The sequence below is a fragment of the Bidens hawaiensis genome, unplaced genomic scaffold, assembly GCF_021521415.1.
Source record: "Bidens hawaiensis isolate Kalapana, Puna unplaced genomic scaffold, B.hawaiensis_p1.1 tig00047723_1, whole genome shotgun sequence".
NCBI classification, from domain to species: domain Eukaryota; kingdom Viridiplantae; phylum Streptophyta; class Magnoliopsida; order Asterales; family Asteraceae; genus Bidens; species Bidens hawaiensis.
The window spans coordinates 1-16,556 of NW_027506055.1; the positions used below are offsets into that span (position 1 = coordinate 1).

Here is a 16,556-nt window from a genome sequence, read left to right on the forward strand (position 1 = left end):
AAAAAAAACAATTTTAAAAACTCATTCAAACACCCCCTTAATCTAGTAAATCACCCACTACACCATATTGGATTTTTTAAACTTTTGGTCCTTTTGGACAATTCGAACATCCTGTAAGCCAACAATGAATAACAGGGATATTGATGCCTTTCGTTCACGACACTTAACATGTTACATTTAGACAACCTTCACTTTGTAGTTTGTAACCTTTCAGTTTCATTGTCACACGTTATTGTTTCATTTGGCCAGATTAAAAATGTAAGCACGTCAAATGTAACACAACTGTTTTTTTAATAAATTTTTGTTTCTCATATTACTTATATATTATCATGACTATAAAGTAATTCTTCGAACTTGGGACCTCCAAAAAGAAAACAATAAGGAAAACCTCATGACCACCCCGTTAAATGGCGAAAGTTCTTTTTTAATAACTATAATTAAACTAATAAATATTTACGAAACTAACAAGAAGAAAGGAAGTTATTTATAATTAAAACATATAAATACTCGAAAAGTTAATAGAGGTGGTGCCTATGACGATAGTATGAAGGGTGTGCATATTGAGCATTCAGATATTGCATGAACAATAATGCAGCGGATTTAGAAGTATGATAAAAAAAAGTTAGGAGTTATAGAAGTATCTATAAATTGTAGGTGAATGAAATGTATAGGTGCTTTTGTATCTATCAACCTCCAATATCCACTTTTTTATGTTATGAAAGTTTGGTTTTGTTGAAACAAGTTACATACACATTAAAGAGCCAATGAGCACGTGCCACTAAAACATATTAGCAGATGTTTGATCTCAAAAAATACGATTAAAACAAAATGTTTTTGAGTTTTCTTTGCTCCCGTATTATTTCTTTACTTTAGATTAGGAAAAATTGCTACAAGAAGCCGTGGATGCACTTCTTGATAATAGAATCTGCGGACAGCCAATGAGGATGATCATAATAGAATTTACAAGTCGCTTTCAGATGTAAATCGTCCTTCCCATACCAATCTTTATATCGACTTTATTAGACAGTCTGTAAATAAAAAATATAATACTATAAAGTTTGCTTTTATTACTAGGAATGTTATATACAAACACCACCCCTATGGTGTTTGACTCGTTTAGGTCACGCTGTGATCGACAAGTGCACAGAGAGAACAAAGCGACAACATTTTGCAACGTATACGGCCCGCTATAGCGTTATACCAGTCTTTACGGGATGTACATACCCTATACGATTTATATATGTTTTATGTTGTGTTAGGCTCTATGCGAGTTTTATACTGTCTCATGTGGTACCTGGCAGGCTCTATGCGAGTTTTGTATAACACATGCCTATTACTATTTTGATGTTAAATTACTTAAATGAATTCAAACGTGTCTTCATTTTCTTTCAAAAATAAAAATTCGTTGGCTGGTATGTCACGTGATGTGCATTCCACTATTCCAGCTTTTCTTGATGCACAACACATGTCATAAACAAAACCGGCTACTGCCGGTCACCACCAATTAGCAATTAGCAACGACCTGCAATATCCGGTATCAATCAATTACCAACTCAAATAAACATCTCCTGTTCGCCTACAATAAATATTCATCCACGCAAATATGTAAATGCACATTCTAGTCTAGGTTATGGTGGCGGTAATTAACCGCCAACTGACGGAAACTTAATTAAACAATTATACGATGACGACGAAGAAGAACAGTCCGACGAAAGAATATTTAACGGAGAAATGGATGCCGTTTAACGGCCGTGTGGCTGAAGATGTTACGAGGCCGAAACTGACGAAGTTATTGCTTAAAGTGACGGTTTCAGAGAAGCTTAGTTCCTGTGAACGTGTTGATATCGCCGGAATCGACGGTTGGTGACCTAATTGCTGCCGCTCTACGGCAGTATATTAAAGAAGGCAGACGGCCGGTGTTTCCGTCGATTAATCCTCCCGGATTTGATCTCCATTACTCGCAATTTTGCTTAGAAAGTAAGTTTGTGGGGAAGGTTTAGGGTTCATGTACATTTTGATCTTAACATAAGTACGTAGGAAATAATGTCAATTTATTTAAAAATGCGAACGTAAGAAACAATACCAACTATAATACCAATCTACATAAACAATGACTTAGAGCATTCACAATCTATTCCCCATCCATATCCCTATAATTACACTACAAAACACTATATTTTTTTTCCTGTTTAATTAAATAATAATTTTTATACCTTTATTATTACAGTTTTCTCTCTCCTCTACTCACAACCTACTTAACAAATATTAAAAAATAAATAGGGGCAAACAATGTTCCCTAAATGTTTCCCCAAATTTACAAAAATCACTACATTTCTCTCTCCACTCTATAATTTACACTCACAACCATTCAAAACCCCTACCCTATAATTTACCAATCCCCCTCACATAATTATGGGGGGATGGGTTGGGAATGCTCTTATAATAACAAAGAAAAGAACCTAAAAACTACAACAAAAGAATCAAAATCAAGAACAAAATAATAACAGCATATACCAACAAATACTTATAACAGCAAAAGAAAACATCTAATAATAACAACAAAATATAAATAAGCAAATACTTATAACGTCTCATAATCGAAAATTAGCAAATACGAACAAAAAATAGCAGCAAACACCTATAAAAATAAACCTAATCATAACAACAAATTGGTTCTCACCGTTTTCATTTTAAGAATAAAATGTATTTGATCATGTTTAGTAAGTTTGTTTATTAACCTTCGAATCTCTCTATACATATTAATTAATTACATACACAGTTAAAAGTTTCTAATCACGCTTCCAGCAATTACGTTTTGATGTTTTGAGCTCTTTTTCTAAGCTCAAACTTAACTCGTGAGTTTTTTTTTCTCAAGCTCGGCTTGACTTGTTTGATATTTAATTATTTATTAATTAATTTATATGCATTTGATTATTTATTTTTATATATTTTGAGAAGACGTTAAGTGAGCAAGAGCTCGACTTTGTAGTATGAATTAACTAACACATAGAATAGAAGTTCAAAAGTTGTAAAACTTGCATCTACAATTCTACACGAGTATCGTTCAGACTTGATGAAGAAACTATACGAGCTTTCCATACAAGGCTCGAGCTAAGTCTTAATAAGTTAGCAAGCTTTATTCGAGGCTCTTAGGGGGTGTTTGGCCTAGCTTTTATTTTTTAGCTTATGCTTATATTTTAAAGTAGCTTATAGCTTATTTTCTATTATTTGATAAGCTCTTTTTAAGTGTTTGGATTAGCTTATATTCTACAAGTTGATTATACATCTTAATATGTTGTTAAATCCATCATTCTTTAATTTGTTTTGGTAATAAGTTGATTCAATATTATTAATCCATCACCATTTGAAGGCAAATGAGTAATTTACCCCCTTAAACAAATAAGCTTATTCAAATAAGCTAAAAAACCATCTTCAAATTAGCTTATATAAGCTTATAAACATAAGCTAAGAAAGCTAAACCAAACACCAAATTGGACTTATTTTATAAAAAAAGCTAGGCCAAACACCCCCATAATTTCGAGCTTTTTATCCATTTGATTTCAAGTAGTGCATGAGCAGCATGACTCGTAAATTTTCACTGTACGTTTTGCATTTTGATTGGAAAATCCATACGGCATCTGAATTTACGCTAGTGATGTTAGTTGACGGAATGTGTTGCTGATCTGTTAATAATGTCACTGTGACAGGATTATCTCCGGACGAGAAATTGAATGAGTTAGGTTCACGTAATTTCTTTCTATGTCCTAAGCAAGAGGCCGGAAGTAGTGGTGGAATTGGATTCGACTATGGTGGGATGACGGCCTCGTCCACATGCTCGGAGGAAACGAGGGAAGTGACGAGAAGTGGATCAGTTTGGCTTAGATTGATGGAATTCATGCTCTAGTTGATTTCTACACCATCTGTAATATTTAGTTTCTTATTTAGAATGTTTCACTTCGATCTTTAGAATTTCGTCAAAATAACATTTGACTGATGGTGGACAAAACCGAAAATACTATATTAGATGTCAAAAAATCATGATGAAATTAGATATTTGTAGTAACATGTATCGATTCCAAAAGCACTGCGTCACTACATTAAATAACTTTAAAAGCTTTATCAAGTTTGTTGTTACTTCCCTGTCTAAGCTATAAGGTGTCCACGTTCTATTTATTTCTCGATTTTAATCTCTTCGAAAATATCTTATACTTCGAAGTTGACCATAAAACCAAGAAAATAGAGTTCCATATTGTAGGAAATTAACCCTTTTTTGAATCGACTGGTTTTGACCTGTAACTCGAATCCAAACCCCTGACAAGACCCGTTTGCCAGGCTTAGGATTGGGATGTAAGGAGACTAGGCCGGTCCAAGGGAGGGTGTCAGGGTGAGTTGGGCGGGCGACCGGGCAAGGTCTAGTCTCCTAGGGGTTGGATTTTCTTTTTTAAATATTATATGCACAATTCAATATTTAGACTTGTTTAAACCCAATTTGGCATTTATCCAAGTACCCAACTATACATATTACCAAAAAGTAATAAAGGGCAAGGGCGCCAAAGGGATGTGGGACAATCGAAGGCCAAGGGTCGAAAAAACAAATTGGGACATCAATGATTCACGATTGCTTCAATCGGACATCAACAATAGAAAAACAAGCCTTGATTGTTGACTGCTAAGGAACACACTTGACTAATAATTTAAAATCATGTATTTGATGTCTTGATTTTCATGTATGATGTTTCAATTCACTTTCGTGCGTGAGCTATTAACTTTATATTTTAGGGCCCATTTTTTTCATTCGTCAGCCTCGTAATCCATCACCATTTGAAACTGTGGTGGTGGTTTGTTGTTGTCCGGCGGCAACAATTGAAGATCACGTTCTTTTTTTTAGTGAGATTTTCTGATTAATATAAACGAGAGTTATTCGTTTAATTCGTGTGTTGATTATCGATACGGGACTTGGATTGGTATTAGAGCTCGGTTTACAAACGAGTTCTTGTTTCGGTTTAGAGAAGTGATCGTGAGGTTTTTTAGTTTTTGGTTTAGCCACAGAGTGTTAAGGTTTTTTATTTGGGTTGAACAAGTCGGTTTAATTCAGAGTTCGTATTTTATCTGGTTAAACGAGTTAGGTTTTAACTTAAGGTTTGATTTATTCTGTGAGCAAGCGTGTTCGGTTCTGAAAGTTGTTCTGGACTTAAGTTTTTATACGGGTTTAACAAGTTATGTTTTGGCAAAGTTTTTGATTTGAACGATGTGCTCGTGTTTTGATTCGGAAACTTCAAAAGATCAAGTAAGACTGGTGTTCGCTCGATTAACTGACCAGTATCGCAACCAAAGGAGTGGATGTGTGAGTTCATACGACCGAGCGAATGGTCGAGGACAGGGTCATGAAGTTGATCGAGTTCGGGAGAGCCGAAAGAACATAGTTATGGATCAAGAGAAGTTCCAAGAAGTCAAGACCGAGATGATGAGGACCAATATGGTTGTGAAAGCCGAGAAGGTCAAGACCATGGTTCAAATCAGTCAAGTCAAAGTAGACAAGTTTGGAATTGAAGATCCACCTATTTTCAAGTCGGAATTAGGGGGTGATTGTTGGACTTAATTTTCGTCCTCGAGACAATGAGGCGGGTTGGGCCGACTCATTGAGTCTATGATGAGTTCGTGTCTTGTTTATCAAGTTGAGCACGTAACTTGATTTATATGGAATAAATTACTTGGTGAACAAGTCGGGCCAATGACTTGGACAACAAGGAATTTATTTATTAATTATTATTTAGATTTGTTTTTACCAATTAGTATTTGAATAAGATTATGGTATTTGTATTCTAGTCTAGTTGGGTTTTGAAATCTAAATTGGTATATATACCCGATTTTTTGGGTTATTTCATATGCATTGTAATTTTTCGAGCTAATGAGAATTACAAGATCGAGCTTATGATCTAAAATTCGTTTTGTGTTTTCGATTCTGGTCACCAAACTTCAGTATTCCACTCATCATGACCATATCAACTCACCTAAGCATCTAACTACGTAATAATAACGATCCATATTGACCCAAATTCAAACACAAGTTTATTTTGCCACGTCTAAGTTAGAGGTGAAAAAAAACTCGAAACGAATATCCGAAACCGGTTTTTTACACATGGGTATTCTATACCGGATCGAATCCGGAACCGAACTTACCCGTATGCTATGCATTTTGAGCTCAATATCCATACCTGGAATTGGTCGAACCCTAGACCCATACCCCAGTTATACTTGATACACGATACCAAACTTTTTAATACCCGAAATAATATAAAGTAAATAATTTGAACACGAGTTAATTTATGGTTTTTGTAATATTTGCTAATTATTTTTTTAAATTACAAAGCAAATTTAATTTTTAAACGAATTTAAATATGTAAAAAAAACTACAAATTCAAAACTGGGTATACCCAGACATATAACCGGGTCCGATACGCGGTTATACCTGAACACGATAATACCCTAACTAGGGTTGTCATAACATGTAGGACACAACACGATGACCTGTTGTACTAAACACGAACACAACAAGATAACTAATCGTGTCATTTTTTCCAAACACGAACCCAAAATTGTTTAGTAACAGGTTAACCTGTTAAGGGACATGTTTAAACATAAAATGAATAATACATATTCAATGAAACAATTTTTTTTAAAACAAGCATAAAAGTATTAATTAACACATAATCTATAACATAGTTGAAATAAACAACCACAATCCTTAACATATATGAAACACAAAATCACATATCCATAAGCATACTTGAAACAAAAATCATATAAACAAATCACAACATTCATTAAAAATATAATAGCGGAATCTGATTGACATGAGTGAAATGTCGTATATGTTCTTTATCTAAGTTTAGAACTTTAGGAGCGTATATTTATTTATTTTTTTAAATTAAAAATCTACACATGTTACTAGCATGTTAACATGTCTTTAACCTATTAGGACACAAACTTTAACATGTATTAAACAAGTCGATTTGTTTAAGACATGAAACCTGTTAAGCTCTAACCCAAACCTATTAAAACCCGTGTCGTGTCGTGTTAATACATCTGTGTCATAAATTGACAGCCCTAACCCTAATCGTCTACATAAGGTTGAGTTTTTCTCTTCAATACCTATCTGATTTCTCTCAATACCCAATTATTTCAATACTCTAACCCAGTTCCATACCCAAAATCAAGTATTGGAAAAAACAGATTTGTTATTTTACAATTCAAACAGAGTTTTGAAACCCGGAGAAAGCCCAACAGAAGCGGCCCAAACCCAATGAAAAGAACCATCCAACATCAGGTCCCCAACAAAACCCTAAACACTGAGCGGCAACATCACCTATTAACCCCTCTTTCAAACACTTATTATTATTATTATTATTATTATCTATCAATTCCAACTCTCATCTCTCCCTTCCATCTCTCTCAATTGCAATGGAATTCTGGGGTAAGCTTCATCTTCTTATATCTATTTCTGTCACGTTTTTTTAATTATTTAACCGTTTAATTTGAAATTTGTTGGTGCTTCAGGTGTTGAGGTTAAGGCTAATGAAACCCTTAAGGTTACCGTTGAAGACTTGAAGCTTCTTCACATTTCTCAGGTATGAATCCTTCATCTGATTCGACTTTTGCTCACTTTGATTGTCGATTGAGATAGTTTACTATTTATTAACGCGATGCAACTGAAACCTAATTCTTTTATATAAATATGAACAGGTATGAATTTGTAGCTATGAAATTGAAACCTAATTTGTAGCAGATTTGAAGTAATACTTTTGAAACTAAAACCTAAGTATTTAGGTTTTATTTTCGATTGTATCGCTTTAATTTGCTATTATTTATTTAAAAGAATTAGGTCTCAGTTTTATTGTTATTATTTTATACATGTTTATATTTATATTAAAATTTCAGGGTTTAGTTTCATTGCTACTACTTGCCATAAGTGTTCATATTTATATAAGTATTAGTTTATACATGTTTATATTTATGTTAATTTTTTGGGTTTTAATTTCATTGCTATTCCTTGTCATAAGTGTTCATGTTTATATAAAGTATTGTTTTTTTTTATTTTTATTACTACATACTTGATATTTATATGAATTATCATTCATATTTTATTTTAGTTTTATAACTTTTAATACTTTTTTTGTTAGATTTCTGTTTATGTTTTATTTTGTTTTGGGTTCATCATATTTTAGCTAATGATTATTTTAAAATGATTTTAATCTAGTTAATGAACTAGGCTCCGGATCATGTTTTTTACTTTATATTTGTTTGCTTTTGTAATAAATTTGACACTTTTTTTATAAAGGTTGCATTAGGAGAGGTGAAGAATGGAAAAAAGGTGGAGAATGTCACTGTGAAAGTTAATATCAATGACAAAAAATTTGTTATCGGGACTCTGTCGTCGGAGCGTGCACCTCAAATCATCTTTGATTTGGTATTTGAGCAAGATTTGGAGCTCTCTCATGGCTGGAAAGATGGAAGTGTCTACTTTTGCGGATACATTGCTGATAATCCAGTTGAATATCCTTTGTTACTTCCTTATTTTGCATTATGTGTTTTTTCTAACTGTTTTGATTGCTACTTGTTTATTGATTATTTTGCTTCCTTAACCATAGTTTTTTTTTGTTCCACTATGGGTGATGATTCTTATTTTGGTAAGTCTTATTTAAAAAGATGTTTTTGGTCTGTTTTCATTAATTTTTTTGCTTGTTGATTTCACTAAAGTTCACTTGTGCATTTGCAGGTTCATCTGATGAAGAAGAAGAGGCACTGAACTTCAATGCTAATGGTATAACTTTTGTTACAATTTCTAAATCTTGTTTCATTTTGGTTATATGGTTTATTGCTAGAATGGTGTTATGTTTCTTAGTGTTATTATTTATGATCAGGTGATCTTCAAGAAAAGGCAAAGGCAGCATTGAAGAAAGTGACTGAAAAGGTAGAAACTGAAGATGATTTTGAAGATTCTGAAGATGACTCGGATGATGAAGATGGTGATGATTCTGATGACTCCATGGAAGAAGATGAATCTGAAGAAGAAGAAAAGGTATTAACTTTATACTGTTTTGAGTGTTGTTTATACTTATTTGTTAATTTGCTCTAATATGTTGTTATATGTCATTTTTAGCTTCTTTAGTTAGATTTTAAAACTTTCTTGATGTTATGTCGTTACAGGTTGTGAAGCCTGTGAAAAGACCTGCTGAGTCTGCGCCAAAGTCTCTGGCTTCTGCTAAGAAAGGAAAACCAAACACTCCTCAAAATGGAAAATCTAACACACCCCAAAAATCAGGTATTTTTATTTGACTTTGACTGGTTAATTGACTTCTATTGACTTTGAAAGTACCTAACATATGTTCTTGACCAGGCGGAAAGAAAGGTGGACAGGCAGCAACACCAGGTGGAAAGAAAGGTGGACAAGCAGCAACACCGCAAGCTAATTCGAAGCCTAACTTTAAGAAGGGCAAGAAAGGTGGCAACCGATCGTAGATTTGAGATGTGCTAGTGTTGGTGATTGGGGTATACTAAGTTTGGTTTTGGCCAATTTTGATTTTAATTTATTTAAAATGTATTGTGTCTCTTGGTTTGACAAGATCACTCAAGACGTTGTATTGTATGGGAAGTTTTGTTAAATGGATGTTTTGAGTAATGGATAAGGTTTATGTTATGATTTGATTTAACTTTATTAATCTCTTTGTTCAATTTTGGATACTTTGGTGTTAAGACTTTTAAGCTCCGCTTGTAAATTTTGATTTTTCTTAAAACTTACTATTTATTAGTATAGAAAGCTAGAAACTGTTTCATTATATTTTCAATATATTTACATTCCAAAATACTCTATCATTAGGCCTTTCTGTTGATCAATTTTTTACACATTGAGTTTGACAAGTTAAATTGTTAAACGTGTTTACCTTGAATAATATGCTTTGATTCAGTGAAAGAATTGAACTTCCATGCTACCTATATAAGAAGAAATCGAATGAAAGTGAGCCGTTTGATTGTCACTTTAGTTGCTCTAGCGAGCAGCCAAGCAATAACGATATTATCTTCAAAAACAAGTCCATATCGGTTAATATAGGTTATTGGATGACATAAAAACCACTTACCTTTGGTTGGGTGAAGAATCGGAGTCGTAGAACAAATATTGTTTCGGAGGTTTGGTGCAGATTTAGTATTGCCAATTTATCGTTGTAATTGCTCTTTTCCTTATATGTTTTGAGCTGTTGCAAACTGTCCCAAAGTTGGCATTTCAAAATGAAATTCACCTTGAATAATATCTATCTTTTGAACTTAAAATTTAACAACCCTTCTTTGTATTTGTCCTATGGATACACCATAGATGCGTATCACATATCTATATTGTTGTGGGGCTTGCTTTAGACCTTCACAAGTCCGGTTTTACTAGTTTTCAATCTTGTATAAAAGTGTTGGGTTTGTTTAATGGGTTCAAAAACTTAAAATCTTTATAATAATGCTTTTTTGCCTTTCAATGGACCGTCACACAGATTAGACGATTCAGTAAACGTTAATTGGCATTTGACCTATGTGACGACTGATGACCTATCTGTCTAAACAAACCTTTGTTTAAAGTAGTTTTAGAAGGTTCGTTATAACAGTTAGACGGTCCGTCTAACCATCTGCATAAACTTATCTTTGTTAGAATCCTGAATGTCAAAGAAACCTTAATTCTATCATTCTGAACATACAAAAGTGCTTGAAAATTGTTTTGATAAATTCGAACATTCCTTCTAACAAGGTTTGATTTGATGATCCTAGCAAGATCATAACTTATTATGAAACTATCAAGAACATTGAATTTCTTACCTCAAAGATGCTAACAAACACCTATTGGACAATTATGAACTTGCCAGGACTACCCTTGTCTCTTTGACTGCTGGATTGATAGATGTTTTCTATTCTTACGTGACTTTTATGAAAGAAAGCATTCCAGGAACATGAATAAGAGTATACAAACACCTATTAGACGATTATGAACTTGCTAGAGATACCACAAAAATTGCAAACTGGCTAGAACACAAGAACATTTTATTTATTATTCTAGGACTGTCATAAATCATTAGACAGCCTGTTTAACTCACATTTTTCATATTTTCAGTTTAGAACATTAACTTGGCTTTGTCGTATTTACCATTTGACCCTTCAAGTTACAAAGTTGATAATTTTTGGCACGAAACTTTTCAAAATGTTATATTAAGTGTAGGTTGCTAATAGCTTTGCCTTAATCCATTTTTGTCAAATAATCGATTTCTACCACAATGAATTTAACCCTCTTTGAACCTAAGTGCAAAGGACCCACTATGTCGATGGGCCATTTTTGGAATAGTATGGCTATTGTGATAGGGAACATCTCATCTTTTGGGTGAAAGGACCCACTCTGTCGCACATATGTATTTTAACAACATTATTGTGCATTTTGGGTCACTGTTATCGACGTTGTGAACTTAACCACGTCCATCCTAAGGCATGCATGGGTACAACAAATCCCATATGAATGTGCAGCCTGAACCACACCTTTGCATCATTTAAGAGGCGAAAACGAAGCTTTAAAGTGGAACATAGATGTCCTGAGTTAATGTCGGGACACAGTATACATTGTTTGTTTCTAACGTGTACTATCTAGACTCCAGAATGAATAATATATATTATGTCAGGGCGTGACTACATTTTATAGCAAATGTTATGCTCGAGATCATGCTGGCCCAAGCATAGGGCGAGCCGAACAACCGACTAAAGCACGTTATTTTCGGGGGCCAAAATTTAATGTATTTTTTAAAGTTTTGTTTTTATAAAGATTTTAATCATCTTATTGTATATTGGCCCCAATACTTTTATTATTCATAATCCATTTAAGCTATTGAACCCAAAATAAAATTAAAAAAATAATAATAAACAAAAACATACGACGGCCAATTGTCGATTTAATTCCAGATTTCTAGTCACGATCCTTCTTTGGTGAAGATCGACTAGAACTCCGTAAGCTATCGTCGTTATATAGCTTTATACCGTTACTTTTGTTTTAAAAGTTAATTTATATATTTTGTTACTCGTTAGGGCCTTTTTATTTTGGCTCAACTGAGATATTTAAATTCTCGGAGACAACCCTGCTAGAGCTAGTTGGGTCAAGGATCGTTCCTAGGGCTTTAGAAATAAATAAATAATAGGATGGTTTGAATTTGTGACCAATCGGGTCGGATCCAAATTTATAACCCATCGGGCTATACGGCAAAACCCAATTGAAAAAAATCATTAAAACCCTGTGATAATAAATAATAATGATAAACCCTAATCATTAGGCGGCAACTTCACCTATTAAAACTCCTTTAAACCACTTCTCCTTACCAATTCCGCCTGTTCTTCTCAAACACACATTGCTCTTAAATAATTAATTGCTCTTTATTCTTGTCTACCATACGATTTTGTATTTATAATCATCGTTTAGTTTAATTATAACTTTGTTTGTATGTATTATATATAGGTGTTGAGGTCAAAGCTAATGAAAGACTTAAGGTCTCCGTTGAAGAAGATAAGCTTCTTCATATCTCTCAGGTACGTACTATCATTCATTCTTATTATTATTAATTTTTTAATCATCCTTCAATCTCTCTTCTTACTCTAAAGTCTTCGATTTTTATTATTAACCAATTATTTATGATTTTAACTTTATTGATTAACTAGGTTTCACTTTCGAATTACTACTTCATGTTTGTTAATATTCATCATGTTAACTATCCCATGCTGCTGCTGATTATTATTATTATTATTATTATTATTATTATTATTATTATTATATTGTTATTATTATTATTATTTAGTATTATTATTATTTATTTTTATTATTATTATTATTATTATTGTTATTGTTGTTATTATTATTATTATTATTGATTCAGATGAATAAATAACTCAATGAAATTTCAAAATTTTATTTTAACCTATTTAATATTATTAGTTTATACTTTAACTCGTTTACAGTATCGGTATATATGTTACAATTTTGGGATTATTTTTATTATGAAGGCTGCATTGGGAGAGGTGAAGGATGGGAAAAAGGTGGAGAATATCACTGTGAGAGTTATCATGAATGGCCAAAAATTTGTCGTTGGGACGCTGTCGTCCGAGCTTGCACCTCAAGTCATCTTTGATCTGGTATTTGAGCAAGATTTGGTGCTTTCTCATGGCTGGAAAGGCGGAAGCGTCTACTTTTGTGGATACATTGCTGATAATCCAGTTGAATATCCTTTGTTTGTTGATAATTATCTTGCATTATGTTATTATTTGCGTGTATCATAGGGTTCTTGATTGGTTTAGATACTGATTGTTTGTTGGTTATGTTGGATCCTTGACCGTATAGTTTGCTTTCACTAGCTGTAGTGATGATTCTGGTGAGTCTTGTTTATAATAGATTGTTATTATTATTATTATTATTATTATTATTATTCTGTGTTAGTGTCGTTTGGCTAAAGTTGGATTGTAAATCATGTTGTTTCAGATTCATCGGATGAAGAAGAGCCTGTGGCTGTAAATGCGAATCGTAAGAAGTTCTTTACTTCTATGTTTAATGTTAAATTTGTTGGATACTGTTAGAATGTTTGTATGACCAACCCGAATTACTTTTGTTTATTTATGTTTAGGTGTTCATGAAGAAAAGCCATTGAATAAAGTAACTGCAAAGGCGGAATCATCATCTGATGATGATTTGGAAGATGACTCTGAAGATGAATCTGACGATGATTCAGATAAGCCATTGAATAAAGTAACTGCAAAGGTGGAATCATCATCTGATGATGATTCGGAAGATGTCTCTGAAGATGTATTTGACGATGATTCAGATAAGCCATTGAATAAAGTAATTGCAAAGGTGGAATCATCATCTGATGATGATTCGGAAGATGACTCTGTAGATGAATCTGACGATAATTCAGATAAGCCATTGAATAAAGTAATTGCAAAGGTGGAATCATTATCTGATGATGATTCCGAAGATGACTCCGAACATAGCTCTGATGATGATTCAGATGACGAGTCGATGGAAGATGATGACTCTGAAGAGGAAAAGGTGGTTACTTTATGACTTTTGTGGTCTTTCTTGATGAAGTTTAATGTCCTAATGACAGTTTTTTTGTATGTTTTTGAATCTTTTTGTTATACAATTGTCTAATTTCTTAAACCATTATGCTGTAATGTCTTGATAGGATGTGAAGCCTGTGAAAAGACCCGCAGAATCTGCATCTAAGTCTCCGGTTTCTGTTAAGAAAGCAAAATCCAACACCGCTCAAAAATCAGGTTTTACATATTAACTATTTGTTTATTGTTTAAATCTAACATGTCTTTTTTTAAACCTCTGGATTAACAGAATCTTTATTATTTGCAGGTGGAAAGAAAGGTGGCAATCGTTCGTAGATGATGATACATATATCATAGTGTTACTAAGCTTATTTATGGCCAATTTTGATTTTCTTATATATCTATTTAAAAAGGTGTTAATGAAATTTTTGGGAAGTTATGTTACATTGTGAACTGATGTTTTGAGTATTAGAAATGGTTTAATTTATGTCTTGTGATTGTGATTTTAAGATCTTCATCTTTTCTGTTCAACTATGGATACATCATACATGAACCTTTATGTTTAGTGTAAAACATAAATGCTATAATTTGTGTCAGTTTTTTCTTTTTTTTTTGTGATCATTTCTTGGCCCAATTTTATAGCAGAATTGACCTTCGGTCGTGTTTAGGTTCTTGTAGTCTGAGACCCGGTTGTTTTGAGTGTTAATCGTAAATTGAATTCGGATTTTTAATCTACCAACTTGAAATAGTCTATATTCAGTTATTCACACAAACGTTTGTAATGTATACAGTTAACTTAATACAGTTTCTTTAAATTTATTGTGTTTTTTCTCGAACACACTCCACCATTTTTCTTGTCTCAGTTTTATATTATTAAACATCTCAGTTAAACTTTAAAAGATTGCAACACTAAAACCATCTACTAGAGTAAACCGACTTTTATGTAAACATAATTTAAGTGAATTAAATCTACCTTACTTTGATGTTTTCCAACATTAATAAAACTCTAGTTTCTTATTGGTCCCAAGGTAAAGAATAACCAGTTACACCAAAAAATGCAGTCAATACAGCCAGAACCACACCTGTAACCCAAGTTAATTCGCGCGGTTTTTTAAATCCACCGGTGAGATATACACGAAATTCATATTAGTGATGGTATCCTTAAGAATGACTTTATGGCATTGGGGTAACTTTGGAATACAAAGTTGACCCTTGGCACCAACTATCTTATTAATCAATGCATTAAAAAAGTTTTGAGTTATCATCTCCTTCCTTAACCCACTTGTGCTTAATTGTTCAATTTGTGATTTTCTTTCGTAAACATGCTTGCACGTAAAACTTTGACATTATGAAGCGGGATCCATAACAAGTGCGGTTTAATAGTATATTTAGGACTAAGTTTTGGAAGCACACTTAAAACATGTAATGATTGTGTATGACCATGACTAGGTTAACTAAACAAAAGTAGCTTATTCACCTTATTCTAGACTCTTACAATAATCATATTAATAGTCATAGTGATAAAAATGATAAGGATAACATCACATGTAACAAAAAACCAACTCATTGTAATAGCATTTTGTCAAGTAACAACCTTATAGGCAACGTGTGTTCCGACTTCAAAAAAAGTGAAATCAGCACTTCTATTAGAGTCGTGAAGTTGTTGTGGTCGGTCCTAAAGGGAGAACCATTCTTCTTACTTGCTATATTCCCACATCCTTGCGCAGCGCAACTCGTTCTTCGAGCCATGCTTCCCCCACTCCCCGTAAAACGTCCAAAACATGCCCGTATGAAGTATAACCAAGTGGTAAGGCATCGACCATTGGTACCATTATGCAAAGGTTCGAATACTTTTACTCCATATTATGATCACCCAATCAGATCTATCAAAAACAGTATAGGGGAAGCGGCTGGCTGCAGTCCCTGAGTCCAGCTTGTAGCAAGCCAACAAAACTTGACAACAAACATAACATTTGTAACATGTGAAACAAGTTGATACCTAAGATGTAATACATATCTGAAAATAAGAATCAAAGAATAAGGGTAACTCTTAAAGTCTTGTCATTTTACCTTTTTTTAACAACAAACTTTTTGAACTACCATCTTACATTTTATAAAGAGGACACCATACTAGTAGATTAAAGACGCCATACTACTAGATCAATAGATCATAAATTCTTATTATTTAATTGAGTAGATGTTAACCTTATATTACCAATCCAAACCATTAACACACCAACACAAAAGCCTTAATTATCCAAATAATTACCAATTTAAATGCAAAGCCAACATCCAAACCTCTTAAAAAGTATAAAAGAAAATCTAAAAGTCAATATATCACCAACTAGTCTAAAATAAAATCCATTAAATCTAACAATTCCTCAACCCTAATCTCATTAAGTTCATACTTCATTCAAATGCAAACACCAAAGCTTGTAACT

The 16,556-nt window shown here is 33.1% G+C and overlaps 2 protein-coding genes and 1 long non-coding RNA gene across 4 annotated transcripts; all 3 read left to right on the forward strand.

Moving 5' to 3' along the window:
• Nucleotides 1-7,418: 7,418 nt before the first annotated feature.
• Nucleotides 7,419-9,623, forward strand: LOC143616522 (histone deacetylase HDT2-like). 2 transcript variants are annotated; one of them, XM_077089330.1, is made up of 8 exons: nucleotides 7,419-7,474; nucleotides 7,558-7,628; nucleotides 8,339-8,553; nucleotides 8,665-8,687; nucleotides 8,777-8,821; nucleotides 8,922-9,079; nucleotides 9,208-9,322; nucleotides 9,431-9,623. In XM_077089330.1, the coding sequence occupies exons 1-8, from the start codon at nucleotides 7,462-7,464 to the stop codon at nucleotides 9,517-9,519; spliced, it is 729 nt and encodes a 242-aa protein (XP_076945445.1). In that variant the 5' UTR covers nucleotides 7,419-7,461; the 3' UTR covers nucleotides 9,520-9,623. The 2 variants fall into 2 exon arrangements, with proteins under 2 accessions (XP_076945445.1, XP_076945444.1); XM_077089329.1 differs by having other exon boundaries at nucleotides 9,398-9,622.
• Nucleotides 9,624-12,525: 2,902 nt separating this feature from the next.
• On the forward strand, nucleotides 12,526-13,434 carry LOC143616525 (uncharacterized). The gene is made up of 3 exons (XR_013150675.1): nucleotides 12,526-12,597; nucleotides 13,069-13,292; nucleotides 13,423-13,434. It is a non-coding gene; the product is annotated as an uncharacterized LOC143616525 (long non-coding RNA).
• A 229-nt stretch (nucleotides 13,435-13,663) lies between these two features.
• On the forward strand, nucleotides 13,664-14,663 carry LOC143616524 (uncharacterized; the record flags this gene model as incomplete). Its single annotated transcript, XM_077089333.1, has 3 exons — nucleotides 13,664-14,107; nucleotides 14,244-14,334; nucleotides 14,423-14,663. Coding segments are annotated over 3 exons (564 nt in total), but the record flags the coding sequence as incomplete, so codon positions are not given.
• Nucleotides 14,664-16,556: the final 1,893 nt, after the last annotated feature.

Coding starts and splice junctions, on each gene's coding strand:
- LOC143616522 (XM_077089329.1), top strand. Junction 7,629..8,338: donor AGCTTCTTCACATTTCTCAG/GTATGAATCCTT, acceptor TTTTTTATAAAG/GTTGCATTAGGAGAGGTGAA. Junction 9,080..9,207: donor AATCTGAAGAAGAAGAAAAG/GTATTAACTTTA, acceptor ATGTCGTTACAG/GTTGTGAAGCCTGTGAAAAG.